Below are 22,331 nucleotides of genomic sequence, written 5' to 3' on the forward strand. Positions count from 1 at the left end.
ATCAGGTAGCACACATACACACCGCACACACAGACACACACACAAAGAAAAGCCCCAGCCCACCCAGCCAGCCCTCAAGCTAGCTGGCAATCAAGGCCTCCAGCACAACTCAGGTGAGAAAGATACAGACTGCATGAAAGAGGGCAGTGGGCAGCAACTACCTGGACAGTCACTGACCTTTTACAGAGAAGTCTACACTCTTCCGAAAAATCTAAAAGGCTTTTCCAAACTAAAATTATTGGTTGTCTTGGCATTTGTGGGGCCCTGACCTTACTGCCAGATCAATGACTCCCCAAGAAAAAAAGAGAGAACTTTTCAAGCCAGAAGGATGGCAGCCCTTCACCTACCCATCCAACCAACCCTCCTCGCTGGTCATCAGCAGACGTGGCATGAGGTTTGTTTCCAATGAACACACAGCGAAGAGTAGTGGGGACGGCCGCAGCACCACACACAGCGAAGGGGAGTAGTGTGGACAGCTGCAGCCCCACAGCGAGGTGGTAACTAAAACCTAAAGCTTTCCTCTGAACAGACCTGTCAAAGGGCAGTCAGAGAGGCAGAAAACCACCAGAGTACGGGGGACTGAAATATGCCACTTCCATCTAAGGTTTAACTGGGTTGTCCTCCTCGCCCTACCTGACCAACCGAAAGATATAAATTTCCCTTTTGTAAAGCAAATTACACTTAAAAAAGTGTCCCACGAAACGGTTCTTATTCATACACAATCCTCCACCCTCCATTCAAGGCCATCTTCCCACACCTTGTCCCTCCCCCTCAAAGTCCAAACCCCCTTCCCCCCATTCAGTCATCTAACAACGGTTGCCCCTCTTAAAGAACAGCATGAGCAGCCAGAGAGAAGCTCTGTGAGTAAGTGTGTCCGGCTCCTGCACAGGACAAAACTTGTCCCCAGAGCCCACCAGGGGCTGCTCGCTGTCATCTGGAGCTCTGGCTCCAGCCTCTCTGGGCACGTGCACTCATGTGCTAACATCCACACACAGGCCCGTAATTAAAAATAAACCTTTGAAAAACACAATAGCTTATTATCTCCGTATCTAAGGCCTTTGGGGTGGTCTTCACTTTTTTTAGTGGGACATACACTGCCCCCCCCCCCCACACACACACAAAGTTTATTTGCCTTTATTCCTGTAGCTTCTGTTGTTAAGCATTCATAGGCTCCCACTAAGTGACCCTGAGCGGGTGTTGAGTCTTTCAGAGTCTGGTACAGGGCAGTAGCTTCCTCTTTTGGAATGGACCCACAGGGTTCATTCAGATATTTGGACTCCTGAACTTTAGTGCTATACTTTATATGTTCCTCCAGAGAAATTCACCAGTTTAGGTCTGTGGGCTTTTTTTCTTCTGACTGATTCTCTACACCAGTTAAAGGGGACTTTAGTAAAGAGCTCGGAGCACAAACATAATTTCAACACCCACAAGTCACATGGAAAGGCAGGGCTCACTTCTGATCCCAAAACTGTGGGCAGAGACAGGAAGACCCCATGGAGCTCCCTGGCAGGCCAGTCAGTGAGAGACCCTGTCGCCAAAACCTAGAACAACCTTAAGACACACGTGTGCAGTCACACACAGCAGTGAAGGCATCTACTGTGATTACCGGGAGTCCAAATGGAGTCAGAGCCACCTCCACAGACAGTGAGTCACAACCAAGATCCACCCATCGGTCTCCCCAGAGAGATAGTTCACGTACAACTCCCCCCACACACATACCTGTAACCCAATCCCCACTTGAAATGTCTGTCTTCCCTGCCACCCTTGAGCTGACAGTCACACTCCATGTTCCCCTGGGCACAGAGACAACAGGAAACACCCCTCATCTTCCACAACAGCTTCAGCTCCTCAAAGCCTAAGACGGTGGAAAGAATTTTCCCTTTTTTCTTTCTTTCTTTGGTTTTTCAACACAGGGTTTCTGTGTAGCTTTGGAGCCTATCCTGGAACTCGCTCTGTAGACCAGGCTGGTCTTGAACTCACAGATCCGCCTGCCTCTGCCTCCCGAGTGCTGGGATAAAAGGCATGAGCCGCCACCACCACCCCAGAAAGAATTTTCTAAAAATTGAAAAAAAATCACCACCTAAAGGAGGGATTTATTAAGTAACAGCAAGACACAGCCCAGCAGACATCAGGCTGATTTATCTCTCCCAGGGTTACTGACTGTATCAGAAACTCAAAGTCCAAGCTACTATCTTCAACACACACAGGAGCTGCATGTGGCAAGCATCTGGCCACTAAGAGCTGGAGCAAGGAGCACTGGCTGATGGCTACCTACACAGATGGTAGGGAGCTAAGTGATAACCAATTCAAAGAACTCACAAGACTCCAGAGAAAGCAGCCTAAACACCAAACAGCAGGCGAGGCTCCCACATTGACCTGAACAGGCAGGGAGCTTCGGGTCTACTGAATGAACACAAACAACAGAAACCCAGCACCCTAAAGCTCAACAGTGAACCTAGGACAGACACCAAGGTGAAAGAGCCAGAAAGCATCTCTCCATGAGCCTCGGGACACCGTCTCCACACAAAACTTTAGTGTTTTCCTTCACAACAGAAATCCTTTTTTCTTATTTTCCACTTAGCGTGTGTATGGGTGTTTTGTCTACATAGACGACTGTGCACACGTGCATGCCTGGTGCCTGAGGAGATCATGGGTGAGAGACAGGAGGTCCCCTGGGACTGGAGTTACAGGCGGCTGTGAGCCACCAAGTGGGTGCTGGAACTCAAGCCCAGGTCCTCTGGAAAAACAATTAAGCCATCGCAACAGCTCCTAGATACTCCTTATTTACATGTGATTGCAAAGTTTATTGATTGACATTGGGTAACTCTGTCAAATCCCCCTTTTAAGGATTTGCTCTTCAACCACTATCATGGTTTGAACTCATCCTTGACCGTCTGTGAAGTGTCTTGCAGTGAGGGCAGAGGAAGCCAAGGCAAAAGCGGCTCACAGCCCAACTAAGGAACAAGGAAGCGTGAGGATGAAGTCCTCTGAGGAAACTTCAGGAAGGTGGTCTAGCTAAACCAACCTAGTAAGATCAGTGCAGAAGCCTAGGCTGCAGTCAGTGCCCAACACGAGGGCGGGTGACCGTCACTGAACTGACTGAGCAGGACTCGCATTTCTATTTTGTGTGTGATCTCTTGCTTAGATGTACGTCTGCACACTGCTAGTATGTCTGGTGCCTGAAGAGGCCAGAAGAGGGCGTCAGATCCCCTTGGAACTGGAGTCAAAGGCGCTTGTGAGCTGTTGTGTACATCTGGGAAATAAACCTGGATGTAGTGTGTAGTGTGTAGTGTGTAGTGGTCTTTTAAAAACACGGAGTCAGATATCAGGGTGTGAAAGCTGAAAGATCAGAGAAGCCGAGGAGCCAACCACTAGCTCTTACCTCTTCTGAGTCCTCAGACCGAATGGGGTATCCTGTCTCTGCAAGTCCTGAGACTGAATGCCCTCTGCCCACCTCACATTCCTCTCCGCCCAGCCATACCCCTTCCTGTCTCCACCTTCCTAGTGCTGGGATTAAAGGTGCGTGACTCCTAAATACTGGAACTGAAGGTGTGAGCCACCACCACCTGGCTGTTTCTGAGATTGCATCAATCTAGTGCAGCCCACGGAGGCCTCGAACTCAGAGATCCACCTGCCTCTGCTGGGATTAAGGGTGTGCACCACCACCACCCGACCTACCTTTTGGTGTTCTCACTAGTTTAAACTAGCACGGAGCAATGGGTTACCTTATGGCCCTTCCACATTTAGGTCGTTACACTCTGTTTTTATTTCTCCCTCTCTTGCTCTGTTCTCCCCTCTCCAGCCGCCTCCCCCTTGCTGGCCTCCCTCCCAGGCTCCACTTCTGCTTTCATGACACATGTATTCCAGTGGCCTTTCCTCCCCTACTCCCCAAGATCTCTTCCTTCAACAGAGGCTAACAAGGACTGAGAGGTCAAAGAGTCAACTGCCTATCAGCATATAGTGTTCTGTGTTCCCCAGTGTGTCCCTGAAGATCACAATGTCTGGTGAATAGTGACTATATTTTCCGCCCACAATGCCACCGAGCCTGACTTAAAGGGATTTGATGTCCAGGAGCCCATTGAGTCCAGCTGCTGTGAGAAGCACAACAGCTAGATAAAAGCACTAGGTAGTGGGCACTAGAATCAGCATTTCCGGGAGAGCACGAGAAGTCAGGTTTCAGTGAGAGGATCACTGGTCCTTCCTAGAGAGCAAGGAGAACTGGCTGGACTACTAAGCAGCCATCCAGCATCTCTGTTCTCTGCAAGGTGAGATACACAGCCAAGACAACTGGCCAGCTGCGGTGGGCGCTCAGGGCACCAATCTTCTTGGAGGACCAAGCACTCAATCCCCTCTGTCACGTGGGCTAAAACAGTCAAACCTACACATCAACTCAAAAGCTTCACCAAGTAGGAGACTCCAATGTGAACCAGCTGTGGACGGCTGCCTTCCTGGATGGGGTGACCTCAGACGCTACTGTCTGCATGGTTAAGAGAAGAGCAAGGTCCCTCAAAACCTTCAAGCTTGTGTTTGCTTTGCTTGAACTGAGGAAGTTGCCAAGCAGTGAAACACTAAAATAGCTCCAGAACCGGAGTCACCGAGTTCAGTGGCCGTAGGGTGGCCCCGGGGACAGAACAGAAGGAATTTTACCAAAGATTAAAAATGTGGAGGGTGTTTATTCAACACTTCTCCTGGGAAAGGGACTCACAGAACAGACAAACCAGCCAGGACTGGACAGAGCAAGGACCATTTATCAAGCCATAAACTCTACGGCTCTAATAAGGACCACACCCCAGTGATTTTACTATCTTATGGCTCATATGCAAAAAGACTGCCTTTTTCCACAAAGCATCAATTTTATGCACTGTGTCTCCATTGTTATTTATGTCACCGGCAAGAAGTTCCAGAAGGTACTCAATTAAATCCTCCACACACTTCTTTAGTCACCCTACCACCCAGTTCAGCACTGAAATTACCTCCTGGACAAACGGCCGAGTTCCCACACACGGCCGTGGCCTAGGCTCACCGGCTTGCACGCCTTAGTCACCTGAGGTATGCAGCCGACCTTTAACTGGAGTACCACCTAGTAAGCTAGTGTGAAACATTGGTGTCCTTCCATTCTGTCACTAAAACGTACTCTCCTGGGGAATGGACTTTCAGACACCCGGCGACCTTACACAAACCCCAAATCTTGTCAGCTACTCTGTTTGCAACGATCACACACTTCAGTCTAACCTGACCACCGACTCTCACGCTGCAACAGTGAGCCCCAAAAGATTACCTCACGTTCTCCCCCCAGGTCACCTTCTTCTGTTCTGCTGTGTACAGCTTTCCAAGCAACCAGAAGTGCAATGAAACCTGTCTACCTGTCCCCAAATTCATGTAAAAGAAACCCAAGTGGTATCTGATTTCGATTTTTAAATCAAGAGCATAATATATCCAAATTGCCAAAATTAATCCGGATGCTCAGTCTGATAGTGTCAACAGTTTACACCGTATTTCCCGTTTTAACCAAAATGTTCAGAAGCTGGAACAATCAGGAAGTTAGCTAGACCCCAGTTAAACTTACAGGCACTGCAACTTAAGTATTTCAACCAAAACAAATGAGTTTTTTAAAATGCATGTCACATACCAAACTTAAAATGCTGCCCAAGCTACTACAGGGCCTTGCTATAGAGTTGATGTCAGCAATAAATACGTCCCCCAAAAAAGAACTCTTGACAACTGAGCTGGTACCCACTCTTGTATCTAGGGATGCAAACATTAACACCGCCCTGGAGCGGCAAACACCAACTCACATGGATTCTTTACCAATGAGTTTGAACTCAGATTAGAAAAGCAGCTGGGAGAATCTTAAAGAACGTAATAAATGAGTGTTCCACGACAAACCACAAGCTGCTCCCACTTGTCAGTTCACAAACGATTCAATCATGCTTATACCTAAGACACTTGCGGCCCCCAAGGTCTATGAATGAGCACTCAATTAAGACTCAGAACCAAAGCAGCCCAAGAAAGGAGGCTGAAACAAGGTGATGTGAGTTCAAGGCCAGCCTGGGCTACTTAAGGTGGAGTTCCAGGTTGGCCTCTTGGGCTATACAAGCAAAACTAAAGGGGTGCGGGTAGAGTAAGAGCAGCTGTGACAGAAGCATTGTGGGTCACTGGGGCCTTGGTGCCATGATGTAATTTAACTTCATTTAACACAAAAGTAAATGGATTCACACCCGAACAACATCAATCTTCACCCTGGCTTCAACCTTGATCTTCCCTGACCTACTTCTGACTTCAGGGAATCCCTTCCAGTAAGACTTACTCACATATGGAAGGATGTGACACACACACTTAAAGCAGGCAAGCTACGGGTGTAAAAATTCCAACAAGAAAGAGTTCCGCTTATGCATAAGGGAGAAGGGCAAGAGATACATACAATTCCTTATACTCAAAGACAACTTCAGAAGATTGGGAAAGGGTCACAGTGGTTCTGAGAAGGGGGTGGGAGTGGTGGCCAGTCGTATTCTAGACAGAAAGCATACACACACCCTTCCTCAGATTGGGCACTATGGGCTTCTCTCAAAAAAGTCCTGGAGGAAAAGCACAGAAGAAAAAATTATTTTTCATAGCATTCAAGTTAGCGCTCCATTCTGCCTAGGTCTGTGAACCAGGTTCTAACACACAGGTCACACTAGATCATCAAAGAATGACGTTTTAGGCAAAGGATGAAGGAGCCAAGGGTGGGGAAGGATTCCAAACCCGTGCCTGCACCCTTGATGGGATAAGGCAAGAGATACAGTATCTATGGGGTAATTTCAAGATTTTAAAATGCTCCAACAGATGTTCTTGCTGGGGTTACACAAAGCAGCCTCTGCAGAAACCAAGCTCGAACAGCTACTGTCAATTACGCCACGCAGATTGACACACAGCTGCTTTGAAGATCTTTGGTCCTTGATTAGAGCCGACTGTCAAATGCGATCAGTTACCACTAAGGATGTTAAGGCACCGAAAGCCTTGACAGCACTGTCCTAAAGGGAGCAAGAAAAACTCGCAGTGTGTGTCCCAAGACACAGACAACACATTTAGCAAACACACACTTCACACCGCAAGTTCCACGTGAGAACAAACATTTCAGCACAATTGCACGCCGCGCTGTGATGGGCTACAGAAACATCAGATGGTCGGAAAACCTCGCAGAAGGTCTGCAAAGCATGAGGCTCAAGCAGAAGGCCTCTCTCTCGCAGCTACACAGCTACAGGGAAGCTCCCAAAAGAAACCATAAACCCGTAATTGCAGAGCTGACTTGAACTCCAGAGATTAAAAATGGGGTGCACTCTCCCAATTTGAAAGAGAGCACACAGAATCATGGAGAGAGCCCGCAGCAGAGAGAGAACTCACAGGACGAGGGCAAAGGCACAAGCCGAACAAAAGCCCCCTTGCTGGGCTGGTGGGTACACCTCCTCCTGGGCCCTGGACCCTGGGCTTCCCAGATTCCTGGAGGACAGCTGGCTAACAACGGCCTCCCTAGAAGACTGAAACCACACTGCGTTTTCAGGGAGCAGACAAGTAGCGAGGAATCCAAAGAGCAATCTGTCAAATGAAGCATGGCTCCTGGCAGGCTAAGGTAAGGTGACTGTCTTTCCACCTAGGGGAGCACACAAAGGCAGAGCTGGAAGAGTACATCAGGAGCTCCACAGCCCTAGCCACCACAGGAAACTGGCCCCCAGAACAGCAGGCACCACCTCCCTCTCCAGAGGAATCTAATCAGATGCTCGCTGCTCACTTGGGACCCCTTATCCTCGCAGGTGACTATGTAGGCACACAGCATCCCTCCAGAGGGACACAGGAGCCTAAAACTAGCACTCTTTTGAGTACACTGATGCCATGTTACGGAATGGACTTTTACTCCGGGCTGAAATGACACAATGAAGTCAATTAAGGGTAAATAGGGGACTGATTGACAGGTGACAGATAAAGGAAGAAAGGACCACCCTCAGACTAATCAACTCCCTCTATATTTATCAAAGTTCTTTTTTTGAGGCAGTGCCATGCACCTCAGAATGCTCTCCAACTCCCTAGCCTCAGATGACCTTGACTATCTAATGCCCCTGCCTCCACCTCCTCCTCTGAGTGTTGAGATTATAGGCATAATACTATCAAGCCCTTTATGTGATGCTGGGAACCAAACTCAGGGTTTTGTGAGTGTGAGGTGGCAGGGAACCTGTTTTAGTGTAAGGCAAAGGTCAACAGCCTGTTGTAGAGCTTGGATTAGGGATGGTTTCCAGGCAGCTGAACACTGAAGGAGAAACGATACAAGATTCAAATTGCTGTCCAGGTGCTGTTCTCACAGAGCTGCTCGGTAGCTGTCACGTGACCCGCTGGCCCTATCAAGCAGCAGGCTGGCAGCGTGGTGTCTATAAACATGGGGTGTTAGAAGAATCAATTACCAGATCCTGGGCAGGGAGCTTACAGATTGAATGAAGGATCCAACATGCTCAGCCCCTCAGAAGCCCTGGACCTAAACAGAATAAACCAGGGGGCATGCATCTCCCTCAAAGGCAAACCCTGCAGGCCTGCTTGGAACCAGTGGACCCTCTGTAAGGAAAAATCTCCAAAACAAACTGCTTCTCTGATTTTCCAGCTAAGAACAGAAAAGCAAGCACTCAGACAGCAATTCAACCACAGAAGGACAGGAGAGAGAAGCCTACAAAGTCACCAGAATTCAATGGCTTACAGGAATCTTGAGTTCCTAAAAGAACATACAAGTCTGTTCTCCCGACCCTTTCAGGGGACTCTGGGGGTTACAAGTTACAGCCGTTAACCCCTCTAGCCCAAGCTTGGAAAGAGAGCCTTGTGTCACTTGAGAAAATTTAAACTCTGACTGAGCGTACTATGATGTGCTGAACAGATGCAAACCAGGCACTTCAGCCTCAAGAAGCCGCTGAGCTGGCTCCGTTTCTTGCTCTTTTACCCTGGAGAAGGGAGAAGATAAAAGCTACACAATGTATTTCTCAACTTGATGCACTGCCCGAAACCTTCACTCTGAATAACTGCAGAAACTGTCTCGGTTACGGGAACCACGAGCACAGGAAACATCCGATGTATAGTATCGTTTCGTTTACTCCAACTGAGTGCATTCAACAAGAGCAAACTATGGCTTTAATTTCCTCAGCAAATAGCCCAAAAGAACCTAAAGTTTTAAAAGAAACTTAAAGGGCAGGGTAGAGTACGGCTCAGTGATGGGACGAGTGTTTAGAATGCATGTGTGAAACCGAGTTCCTGCCCAGCACCCACACTGAAAAGTAATCTAAGAATAATTCCACCTCAGCAGTCTCAAGCACTCCACTACTACCTGAAGAGCCTAGAGCAAAAAGGCAAATAAGAGAAACAGGAAGTGTGGTTGGTGTTTTGGGGCTGTAGTTTTAGCACAGAGGCAGAACACCTGCTTAGACAAGATGCCCAGGGGCTCTTCCCCAACACCCAAGAAAAACCAAGCCTGGTCTCCGAACATCTGCTGCCCGCACGGTACCTACCGCGGGTCTAGTGCCAAGACAGGAGCAAAAGATGAAAATCCAGCCCCTCCCTGAGGACCAGGCTGCCGGCTCCAAGTCTAGCATTTTCGTTTCTGCTGCTCAAGTGGGTAAAACTTCCCCAGTAATCACTCAAGGTCTTGTGTTAAGTGTCTAACACGGACTCTGCTGAACTTGAGGGTCACATTCAGGTGCCAGGTCAAAGGGCCTCTAGGGCCAAGCAAAGCCTGAATTTAGAAGGCAAAGTAACTCCCAAACTGTGACACCAATTTATGACGCCACCCCCCCCAAAAAAAAATCAAACATCTTCTTCACAGACCTAACTTTGTGCAGAAAAATGCCTGAGAAATGACAAGAGGCTTCCAAGATACAGTCTACAAACATAAAGGTACCAGGGGCTGGGAAGGTTTCCGTGTAGAGTACTTGGCTAGCATTCCAAAGGCCTTGGGTCCGATGCCCAGCACAGGGGAACAAGAAATGAGATGACCAAATGGCAGCTGTCAAACACAGCAGTCATACAAACCTCAGACTTCTTTGCAGAGCCTGGAGTCACGCCACGGCAAGAGAAGCACTGTCCTATTGAGTTGCTCTCCCAGCCCTAGACTTCTGGGTGCATGACCGGAATGGAGAGAATTATACACAAAACTTCCAGAGAAACAAAGACTTACACTTAAACTACTTTGCTAATGCACATCGTTACGAGGTTAACGTATTTTATGAAAAAGTGAAGGGCCGTCAAGCAGGCTCCAGTGCCGTGGGGGGGGGGGGGGGGGGGGATTAAGGAAGAATACTGCACCTAGTGCCCATTTCCGAAGGTTCACCCCAAAAGAGGGAAGGTCTTTAAGATGGTCAGTGTTCCATGAAGCCAAACCTCTCATTCAAATGCTACCTGCCACTTCCCAACAACCTTCAGAGGCGATCCGATCTATAAAACCTGTGGGGAAACTGACTTATAGTGCCATGTCTGACAAACCACTGACTGTAATGACGTAGCAGGTGCCCTTAATACTAAACCACAAGGAAGCATGCACAAGGGCGGGCGAGGCTGGGAGGAGAGCTTAGACGGTCATCTTCCTCCTCACTCCCAACAACTCCATGCAAGATTTTCACACTGGCTACTCCAGCCTCCTCACAGCTGAAACTTACGACAATCCTTTTCCTGGACCATCTGAACATATATACACCAGACGACCACACTTCTTTCAAAGTACTTTTCAAACACATGATTTCCAAATCTAAAATTCCCAAATTACAAGAAAGACGTCTGAGTTGACAATTTTAACTCAGTTAACTTCACGGCCCAAGGTTCGCCTTGCTCAGTATTAGGCATTCTGTCAAAATGTTAGGTCCGGACGCAATGAATGGTCCTTCAAGGCCCAGTGGATTCAAAAGAGCTGGACTTGCGATACGGCAGAATCAAAGGGTAAATATGCCTTGATAACCGCTGAAGCAGTTTACCAAGCTAGCAGATAGGGAAAGCGCCTTTGCAGGCACGCATGGAGACCTTGCACTGGCTCGCTCGCTCACGCTCACACACGCTCGCGCACACACATGCGCGCGCACACGCACACACACACACACACACATACACCGGTGGTGACTCTTGGGTGACAGCCATGTGTCCTATTCCTCAGTATTAACACCACCACCCAGTAACTTCTTGACCCGAAAGCTCTCTCTCTACCACCTGTGGGGCACGTGAAGCATCTCCATGTTCAGTGCGTAGCATCATTTGGGCTGGACAAGCTTTGCTTCAAATTGGCAATCCCTTAAACTCCCTCCTTGTCCACTGCCACTTGGGATGACTTTCCCGGTCTACTTACTCTTGCAACCCCGGTACTAGAGTAAAAGTTTTCATAGGCTACAAAGCTTCAAGTGAGGAAGGAGAAAGGCGGCTTCCTTCCCTCCTGTTGCTGTGCTGGGGACTGAACCTGGGAGTTCACATAGTCTACGGAGCAGCCCTACAGCTTAGCTGGAGTCCCCAACCCAGCTAAAATCCCTGTGCTAGGAAGCAGCTCAGGGCTCTAAAGCAGAAGGAAATTCAAGTTCTACTCACATTCTGGGAAAGACCACTCACTCCGCCAGTATGCGCATAGGAAACTGGTACATTAGCTGGAAGCTATATCTGTTCTCGAAGAAGGAACTCCAAGTCAAACACATTTACAAAAATATGCAAACTTCACAAAAGGGCATACCACCAAACATTCTAAAAATGGTCTTTTTAACTTCAGTACTTGACAACAATGCCACACTCCGGGGGGCAGAATCTCGGCGGGCAGAGCTACATTCACATGCCCGCGACCAAGCTAAAACTCACATGTGGTTGATCATTCTGAAGAGGCCACTTAAGACATTTAGGATAGGTCTGACTCTAAAGTGAGTACAAACCCTAGGTGCCTCTAGACGCAGTACATCCTTCTTTCATCCACATTTTTCTTCTGTGACTGCACCCTCGGACAACCATACAATATAATGTAATCAGGATTTTTAAATGTGTAAAAAGGTTATAGCGAACAGGACTAACACCTTTGGGGTAAAAAGACTGAAAATTGTGAGTTGCAGAGTTAAGTCACCTCCCAGAAGATGTGGTGACTCTGAGCAGCAATCCTGAGCGTGAAGGGTCTTAAGTTCAATGAACCCTTCCTTCCCTTCTCCAGGTAGATACCATGCCATCCTAACTAGTGTGGTCTAACCACCGATGAATCATTGCTTACACAGGCTTTCAGGAAAATTATTCCCTGTGTCTTGAAACTAGTTCATTAGCTTTGAAAAGCACTAGCCTTAAGCAACAAGCAGCGAGAAAGGTGCTCTCCACCGCACAAACGGAAAAACATTTCAACCTCGGGAAGCCCTTAGGAAACGAACCCCACAAACTTTCCCGGGAATGGGGACCCCTTCCACTTCCCTAAAAGCGGAGCTCCGTGGCCTAGTCAAAACTAACATTTCACAGAAAGAAATTTTAAATCCCCTCCAGGCCCGGGTCAACACAAGGGCGGAAGACTTTCGTCACCACGTTTTTAGAAAGTCACCTAAAGCTGCTTTTAAACGGGTCTCCCAGAGACGACGAGCTCTCACTGGTTTCGAAAGCACATTTAAATCGCCCGCTTTTTTGTTGTGTTTGCTCACAGCAATTCACCAGCGCCGGGAGTGCGGCCGCCCCCGCGCGCCCAGAAGGGGGAGCCCGGGTGTGAAGCCCGAGCGGGGAGCAGGGATGCGGAGCCCGGGAAGCCGCGGGCCACCGAGGCGGTCAGACCAAGGGTCTCGAATATTGGGGGGACCCCAGGCCAGGGAAAGAGATTGGAACGCGAGGCCCCGAACCCAGTACTGGGGGGTCGGAAGTGGGGAGGCCCGCAGAGGGAAGCTCTAGGGATTGGAAAGTGGGGGGTATGGGGGAAGGGAGAAAAGGGGGCCTCGGAAACAAGGGGTACAGGCCCCGCACCCGGGCTGGGGAAGGCCTAGGTATGGTGGGAAAGCCGGCTGGAGACCCGGGATAGGGCGGTGGACCGCGGGCATCCCGGCCGCCCTCCCGCTCGCCCGGCGCAGGGCCCGGCATCGCGCGGCGCCGCCCCCTCGCGCTCCCGCTCCTCCCGAGGTGACAGGAACAACAGCGCGGGAGGAGGGGAAAGTAACTCCGGCCCCGGTGCGGGGATGACACCGCCTCCCCGCGGCGCAGCCGGCCCGGCGCCCGCGCCGCCGCCCTCGGCGTTTGAAAGTGGCCACCCCCCGCCGCCGCTCCCGCCCGCCGCCGCCAGCTGCACCAATCCGCTCGGCCCCAGTTGCAAATCAAACGCTCCCTCGCGTCCGCACGCCACTTGCGCCGCTGCAAACGGCTACGCCGTCCCTTCCCGGCCTCCCCGCGGGCCCCGGGAGCAGCAGAGCAGCGGCGGAGCAACGCGGCGGGCTCGGCTGGCGCTCCCGCCCCCAGACAGTTCTGGAAACTGTGGATCACCTCTGTCACAGGAAGCCATCCGGCGCGCAGGGTGGCGCGCAAGCAACAAACAAACGCCTGCGGCCGCCGCGGCGCGGGAACAGGAACGGCGTCGGGCGGCGGCCACCCTGCGCCGCGGGCTTTGTGCGGGGATCCGGCGTGGGGACGGGGCCGGGCCACCCCCCCGCGTGGACCCGGAGCGCCTGGGACCGTTAGGCGACGCTCGGGCCGCGGCAGGAAGCCGCCTTGGGGCCGCCGCCCGGCCCCGTCTCTACGCCCGCCGCCTCTTGCCCGTGCAGGAGGGCGGGCTGCAAAAGTTGGCCCCGGGGCCAACCAGCACCTGCCCACGTGCCGCGTAGGCTCGTGCCCCGGCGTCCCCGGTCCCTACCCCCGCCGCCCGCGGCCGCCAGGTCACCTATTACCGGTGGGAGGGGAGCCCGGCTGCTATTTAAACGCCCGCGGAAGTTGAGGCACCCCCACCGGCGGTGCCGTGCACCTGCCTCCCGCCGCCGCGCTCCGCCACTTTGAGCAGCAGCGGCGTCCTCGGCCCCGCCTCCTGCCCGAAGGCGGGCGGCGCGGGGGGGGGGGGGGGCGGGTAGGAGGTGGAAGGTATCGAATTTCTCCACCAAAAGGGACCGTTCCGAAAGGATTCGGTTCTCCGGTCAACATTCCACATTCCATCCCTCTCCCGCATTTGCAAACCCACGCCGAGCCGACCCGGAAAGCCTACTGGCTACCGAACAACAGCACCCAACTCGCAAACACACTCACAGGCACCAGACACGTGCACCGGGAAGATTTTGCAACTTGCAGTCCCGGGGTGCACACCGCATGTGCGTGTGCACGTAAGGCAGCGAGGAGACCCAGAGACCCCACCCCCACAATTTGCAGATGGTGCCAAAGGTTGCAATCTGCAATCCGTTTTAAGTTCATGATTAAAAGGTACTTTGCTTCACCGATGAAGTCCTCCCCAATTTCACCGATGAAGTCTTTTTACACTTTATAAGCAGTCTCGCTGGAAGTAAAAGGTCTCATCATTGGAAACCCATTCTGGAAAAATCTAATTGCCAAGCTTTCCCTTCGCCCCCTTCTCACTGCCCTTGAATTGATGCAATGAATATTTTGGACATGCGGTGACGCGGTGACAAGAACCAGGGCTGCGGCCACTTCACGCAGCTGTAATCCCTCACACCTATGTTTGTAAAAACATACCCTCATACCTCCCCCCCACACACATACACATACACACACACACACAACACTGTCACACTCTCGAATCATATATGTACGCGAACCTGCGCTCTGCCATAACCATCTTGTCTACCAAGTTGCTACTACGCTTTCCACTTTCATACAGCCTAAGGGCACTTTGGCTTTTTTTTTTTCAAATGTATAAACTAAACTGGGTTTCTGCTGCTGAAAACGTTTGATGAATCACCTGAAAAACCTCATGTTCTTCGCACATGTAAAAGGAAACGCTCTAAGCTTTCTCCCTCCTCCGACTATAAATAACAATTAATAATAAAATAGAACTTACTGATCCGACACCGATCAATTCTCGGGCTCCGCGGCCATCCTGGCCTCGTCGCCGGCCCCCGCCCGGAGATGCCCAAGTTGCTGGTGGGATAGTGCCGCGGCGCGGGCGGCCGCCTCCTCCCTCCGCGCTACAGATCCACAGCCCAATCTTTTGGCGCCATATTAATGACGTACTATATTATTTCCACTAGGCAGCGACCTTCGGCATTACATTACTCCCGAGAACTCCCGAGCAAAGCAACAAAACCATCAAATATGGCTGAGCCTCTCGGCTCGTCCTGCAGCCGCCGCGGCCGCGGCCTGAGACGCGCACCCCGACCCGCGCGCCCCCGCGCCTCCGCCCCCGCGTACCTGCTGCGCACGGGCTGGGCCTCCGCGGGCTGCGCGCCGTGCCGCATGGGTCCGGGCCACCGAGGCCGCGCGGGGAGCCGGGCGGGCCCCTGCTGTCGCCCGCGCGCTCGGCCGGCCCGGCGCGCCCAGGCCCTCCCGGTCGGGCGTGCGGCTGGCGGCGGAGGAAGCGCGGGGACGCAGACTCATTTCTGGGTCACTGCTGCCACAGGGGGGAGCACTTTAATCCCCAGCCAAAAGGAGAGGGTGGGGACGGTGGGGCGGGGAGCCGCTAGCGGGGGCTCGCTCCCGTTAACTCTTGGGGTCCTGACTGCAGCCAGCAGGGCTCGCCCCCTGCACCCACCTCGGGAGCCCCCCGGCCCTCCAGGTAGCTCCTGGCAAGGAGAGGGTTTTTAAATCACCCCCTCCAAACTGCTGTCCCAGTTCCAACTCCGAGCGACATGCAGAAATGCATTTCTTGCAAATTAGTTTTAAATCAGGTCGATTACAAGCGTGGCTATTAAAGCATATAGTTTAGGTGAAATGTTTTATTTTTAGGCTGAATAACAAAATAGTTGTTTTTGTAGTAACAGGTTTGAAGGAGTTCCGAGTTCGAATGACAGTTTTAGGCACAGGCAGTCCATTTCTGGAAGGGGGAGCGCCAGCTTTACCTAAATCTGTATTGAACTCATTGCAAATTAGCGTAAATACACTAAAAGCAAGCCATCCTACGCTTATGTTACAGAACATTCTAGTCAGAACCGGACATTGACTCCTTTCAAACAGGACTGAGGCTAATGCTAAAACTCGAACTTTCGACCAGTATAAAAGCAGTCGCCTGAGATTCATGTTGCTATATATGTGTAAAAATGAGTGGCTGTTCCTTTTTCACATACTACAAACTAACTTTTATATGGAGGATAGCTATTTTCATGGAAAACCTAAGAAAATACACGTACATCACATTCAACATCCAAACGGGGGGAAATACACACTAATTTAGTAAATGGGAACAATGATTATTAATTACAAAATCGGATATTGAGCCCAAAAGACACATTTATGCACTGGGATCATAATTCTGAATAAAACAGGTTTGATTCGCACAGTCATACATGCAGAAGATCATCATAACCTGATAAAAAGGAAAATAAGTCTGCCTTTCCATTATTTTCAGGAAACAAAGGAAAGCAGCAGAAATCCTGAACGTCTGTGTGCTCCTTTCTTCCTCTCCCATTTCCTGTGCCCCTTCAGTCCCACAGAACAGGTGAAGCACTGTGAACTAAAGATGGCTGGAACCCTCACTGGTTCTGAGTGGCCTACAGTTACTGTTGAGGCCTTGCTTCAGGACGCACACACCAAAGATGCTGGATCTGGTTCTACTCCACAGGCTGCTCGTTTGGGGCGGCCAGGAAGCAGGGTTTGGAGCCTGAGGAATGAGATAAGCTGGGCCTGGTAGTGGATACCTGTCGTCACAGCTACTTTGGGAGGAGGAGGCAAGTGATCAAGACCAGACCAATCTGGCCTATAGGGTTCAAGGCCAAGGCAACTCAGTGAGACCTGGTCTCAAAATGAAAAGAAAAAAGCAAACTTGGAAAATAGCTCATTGAAAAAGAACTGAGAAAGAGACCCCCCCAAAAAAAGATAACCCAATGGAGCCGGGCGGTGATGGCGCACGCCTTTAATCCCAGCACTTGGGAGGCAGAGACAGGTGGATCTCTGTGAGTTCGAGCCCAGCCTGGTCTACAAGAGCTAGTTCCAGGACAGGCTCCAAAACCACAAAGAAACCCTGTCTCGAAAAACCAAAAAAAAAAAAAAAAGATAACCCAATGGGAGTACAAGAGTACCAATGGGAGTACAAGAGTAGGCTTTCGGGGTGTCTACTCCCCACTACCATCTCTCCATCCCTATCTCAGCATCTCTTCATGACAAAATGATTGCAACCATTCTCACTTCCAGCCAGTCTTTACTCATCCTATCACAAATAAATAAATACTTTTGCCAGGCAGTGGTGGTGTACACCTTTAATCCCAGCACTTAGGAGGCAGAGGCAAGTTCGAGACTAACCTGGTCTACAAAAGTGAGTGCCAGGACAGCTAGGACTGTTACACAGAGACAGCCTGTCTGGAAAAATCAAATAAATAAATACTTTTAAAGCCCTCTGTTTGGGGGCCTGAAGGGCTCGACATGAAGAGCGTTTGCTCTTGCAGAAACCTGGGATGTTCCCATCAGCCACCTCAATTTACAACCATCTGTAACTCCAGTTGCAAGGAATCCAACATTCTCTTCTGACCTCCATGGCTATTAGGCACATACATACAGGTAAAAACTCATACCATACGCATAAAATAAATGAATCTAAGAATATTTTTAAAATAAAATATAACCACTGTTTTGCTTGTTTTGTTTTTTCCTAACTGATCTCATGCCTAAAACATCAGACAATAAAATCAAAATATATTAAATTAGTAGAGGGACCAAAAAATGTAAAATGACACACAAACTCCCCACAACACAGAGGCTGTGGTCAGAACAATTATAACAGATTCATTATGCTGGTCAGGGGGGCTGGAGATTGTAGCTCAGTTGGCAGCGTGAACATAGATTACAGACAGACAGACAGATAGATAGATACAGGAGATAGATAGATAGATAGATAGATAGATGGATAATGCTGGTACACATCTTCAGTCCCAGAAATAGAAGCAGGAGGATGAGGAGTTCGAGACTATCCTGGGATACTCACCTGAGACAGTACCTTATGCCATAAATAGCCCTGGCCCCGCAGCAGGAGGTCCCCCATAAACTACTATAGGACTCAGACTTAATTAACTCTTTGTTTACACCCCTTTAGATAGCAGCAATGCTATCTAAAGGTCTCTTCGTTAACATTTGATGATTTGATGGGGGGGGGGGCGGGATAAGGGATACAGGGTCTCACTGGTTAGCCCTGGCTGACCTGGAACTCACTGAGATCCTCCTGCTTCTGCCTCCCCAGAGCTGGAATGGAGCTATGCGCCACCACACCTACCTAATTTGATTAGCAAGCTTACAAAAGAAAGGAAGAAATGGAGGACAGCTTGAAACCACAAGGAACAGGTTAAAAAAAAAAACGTTTTGTCATTCATGACCAGAGTCGGCATTTCATAAAATAACAGACATCTTTTGCCATCATCCTCCAAAGGAACCAAGTGCTTTCTAATCCGGGAGCGGCAGTGACAAGGTTCGCTCCGAGCAGCACAGACAGCGCGGCCAGGAGTAAGGAAGCGTGTAAGTGCAAAACTGACAATTAGGAGGATGAAATTCACATTCCTTCCTGCCACTCTCCCCTCGCCAAATCATCCCAATTACCGCCGCCTAGTCTCTGGAACATTCTGTTAATTCCCTCAGTATTATATCAGATGGAAGGGTGTTCAAGACAATTGCCCCCAAGTGTGGTAGAAATCTCAAGATGCTGCTCTCTCCTAGCAGGTCTGTTTTCATGGGGCAATTACAATGCCCTAGGCCTCTAGCATCCCTCCGCATACACGGCTCAGCCACATTCTTCCATATTCATGAATTTTTTTTTCTTTTGGTTTTTCGAGGCAGGGTTTATCTCTGGCTGTCCTGGAACTCACTCTGTAGACCAGGCTGGCCTCAAAATCCATCTGCCTCTGCCTCCCTGAGTGCTGGGACTTAAAGGCATGCACCACCATACCCAAATATTAATGGATTTTTTTAACAAAATAAAAACTTGGATATTTGTATTCATATTCCCGATGAAGACAACCGTATATAATTAATCTTCTGAATAATCACTGGGTCATTTCATTTATACACTTCTCCTCAGGTGAAGAATTGAAAGGCCTTGGCAAGAAATGAATTGTTCATATTTCAGGGTGACGCAGCTTGGTGGCAGAGCTTGGGCCTGGCGCTCGTGAGGCCCTGGGTTCAACTCCTACTACTACCAAGAAAAAGGCGCGGTTTGTATTCGAGATGAGTCCTGTGCATCCTCGTTCCTTCAGGGAAGTGAATGAGGAAGTCTTACAGGGCAAACACCCTCTTGCCCATCGGTGCGTATGACAATGCACAGATTTTTTTTTAAAAAAAACAAGGTCAGTCTTAGATAGAATGGGTTGCAGTCTAAAGATCATATTTTTTAACTTTAAATTTGATTTGTATCTTAAACAAATGTGTTAAAAGGGATTTTTAAGGATAATCGTGACCACTACATGATTGGCAAGGGTCACTTTGTTAACCTATTTGGATTATATTACGTGGAGGAGGGCTCTATTTTCATAGTAGGGTGAATATATAAAATTCTTAACAAGTCAAGAACCATCTTCTGTTCCTGTCTAAAATCTAAGAGAGGAAGCCGGATATGGAAGGCGAGAGATTGTTCTAGAGTCCCCTGGCTGGCCTAGAAGAACAGCCTATGGTCCCTTCACACAGGTCGTGATGGTTTTCAACCCATGGACTGACTGATAAGCTCATTACACACCTGACAGCTTTGCTGGCATTGGTACCAACCACAGTTTCCCCCCCATCAAGATTTTTCTTTTTCTCTGTTCTCTTTTGCCAGTTGTGTTGTTGTTTTGGTTGCTTTAATTCTGCTGTCTCTCATGGTTTTAATACAATATGTCAAGATGTGAAAAACTTAATCCAGCCAGGTAGAAATGTCCAAGGCTGAGGAGGGCCAAAATAAAAGTCATCTATTGTCTATAAATGTCATAGAGTGGGCTGGAGAGATGGCTCAGAGGTTAGGAGCACTGACTGTTCTTCCAGAGGTCCTGAGTTCAATTCCCAGCAACCACATGATGGCTCAACCATCTGTAATGAGATCTGGTGCCTTCTTCTGGCTTGCAGGCATGGAGGCTGTACACTGTGTACATAATAAATAAATAAATCTTAAAAAAATAACCTTTTAAATGTCATAGAGTTTTGAAACTTCCGAAAAATGGAGTAAAATTCAATCACAGATGTAACTTCTGTAAACACTGCCAGTTTCCTGAAATTGGAATCATGCCAAACATCCCTTTCACCATCACCTTTGCGCAGCGTTCGACCATGTGCTTGGTGACTGCTAACTGCAGGTCTGTGACCACCTCTGTCCGAACCGTTCTCTGCTGGCCACTTCACGCTCCCTGGACATCAGCCTGTGGAAATGTCTGGTATTCTCATCATCAAGCTCTACCAGTAAGTGTTCCAAAGCCTCTGGGTTCTTTGTATCTGAGGAAGGACTCCAGCCCCATCCATCTTTATCTTCGCAGTAGAAAAGACGACCTCTAGCCAACCCTAGGATCAGAAGCACTGAGGACTTGTTCGAGACCCATTCCTGTTGGACCTGAGGATTTAGAAAGTAAAACCCAGCCACCTACATGGACAGAAGCCTTGTGGTAATACTAACCCAGTGGCATTTCAGAAATCTTCTCTCTCTCTTTTTTTTTTTCTTTTTCTGGTCTTTTTGAGACAGGGTTTCTTTGTAGCTTTGGAGCCTGTTCTGCAACTAGCTCTTGTAGACCATGCTGGTCTTGAATTTACAAAGATCCACCTGCCTCTGCCTCCCGAGTGCTGGATCCCAACTCAGAAATCGTCTCTTGAAGCCAGGAATGGTGATGCGCCCCAGTTACTCTTGCCTTTGTAAGGCTGAGGCAGGGGGATCGTGAGTTGGAAGCCAGACTGGATGACACAGAGAGAACCTGTGTGGTTCCTGCCCCTCCCCTCACATTCTAACTAAGTGTTTTCAAATTCCTCAGAGGAAAATGGAGGTCTAGGATTCATCCCCTAACCGCAGCCTAACTGGGGGTAGAACCCAGGGCCTTGCCTATGTAAGAGAAGCACTATGCCGTTGGGCTGCATCTTCAGCCCGATTTATACTTTGGATTTTGAAATGGGCTCTCACGAAGCTGTCCATGCTGGTCTAGGGGTCACTCTGGGGTTCAGGCCTTGGCTTTACAATCCTACCTCAGCCTTCACAGAAGCTGGGATTACTACACACACAACACCCAGACGAACACTTGGGACTTGAGACGGAGTATGAAGGGCTGACAGAGCAGTCTGAAGTCAGAATGGAGTCGTCAGGAGGCCCCTACTGGTAAGGGTCTGTGTAGTGGTAGATTATGGTTGGGAGACCACAGGCAAACCAGCCTAGAAAAAAAGGCATTGCCAAGAGTTCTAACACTACCAGTTCCTAAGCCCCTTGGAGGGGGCTCTGAACACAGAGGGGTCCTGGGTCACAGCAGGGGAGCTCACTGGGGAAGAGCAGGGAGCAAAGGACAGGTGGGAGCAGCTGAATCCAGCTAGAGCAGGGCCTAGGCCGAGGCTTCCCAGGTAAGGGGCCCCTCCTCCTACAGACTACTCCCATGGGGCCTCCTAGGGTCCTTTTGAGTCGCCACCCCGCGATCTCTTTTGCCTTCACCGGAAGGCTCCATTTTCTCCTTTTCTTCCACAAAACACCTTAATGGTCTGAGCCCACTTCATTAGCAACTGAAAAACAACACAGGTTCTTTTAGGAGGAAGAGCTAGCTGGGAACAGCGACCTCCCACTAGCTTGCTTGAAAGTTAATGGTATAACAGACTTTTCTGGGATAGTGTGTGTGTGTGTGTGTGTGTGAGAGAGAGAGAGAGAGAGAGAGAGAGAGAGAGAGAGAGAGAGAGAGCATTTTCCTGAAGCATCTAGGTTGGGCATCAGCATTGAAAAGAAGTTGGCGAAGACTGAAGACTCCCAGGCCTTCAGGAGCCAAATAAATTCCTTCCTGTGCTTGACAGATTGCGTTGAGCTCTAAGCTAAGGGTTTAAGGTAGCAGCAAACTTCAGTAGAAAACAAGACAGGTAAACCAGGCCCTTGCAAGCTTCCGTTCTTCTGCAAAAGGGTCAAGTCTGAGGCTCCCACGTGACAACAACCTATACATCATTCAAGATACCCAGAAAACAGGATGAGAGTGGTACCGGAGGGGACAACGGGTGCAGAGTTACAGCACAGAGATTAGCAGGCTGTGGTAGTGGGTGCATGAGATAGACCATTAGAAAGAAAAACAGCACGGGGC

At 49.6% G+C, this 22,331-nt stretch overlaps 1 protein-coding gene across 5 annotated transcripts in view; it reads right to left on the reverse strand.

Annotated features, from left to right (window-relative positions):
- Jade1 (jade family PHD finger 1) overlaps window positions 1-15,479 on the reverse strand; it is a 54,207-nt gene extending 38,728 nt beyond the window's left edge. Inside the window, exon 1 of one of the 5 annotated variants that reach the window (XM_041659010.1) lies at window positions 15,331-15,479. Coding sequence is in view for 1 of the 5 variants with exons in the window: in XM_041659008.1 (XP_041514942.1) it covers window positions 13,465-13,483 (19 nt within the window). In the remaining 4 variants the exon portion in view is untranslated. Of the gene's footprint in view, window positions 1-13,464; window positions 13,590-13,858; window positions 13,932-14,980; window positions 15,284-15,330 lie in introns of those variants that run through there. The other 4 variants (XM_041659009.1, XM_041659011.1, XM_041659013.1 and 1 more) reach the window with 4 other exon arrangements.
- Between the last annotated feature and the right edge of the window lie 6,852 nt (window positions 15,480-22,331).

This window comes from Microtus oregoni, unplaced genomic scaffold (assembly GCF_018167655.1).
Source record: "Microtus oregoni isolate MIOR12 unplaced genomic scaffold, Mior012 000010F_ref0000083, whole genome shotgun sequence".
Lineage (NCBI taxonomy): Eukaryota > Metazoa > Chordata > Mammalia > Rodentia > Cricetidae > Microtus > Microtus oregoni.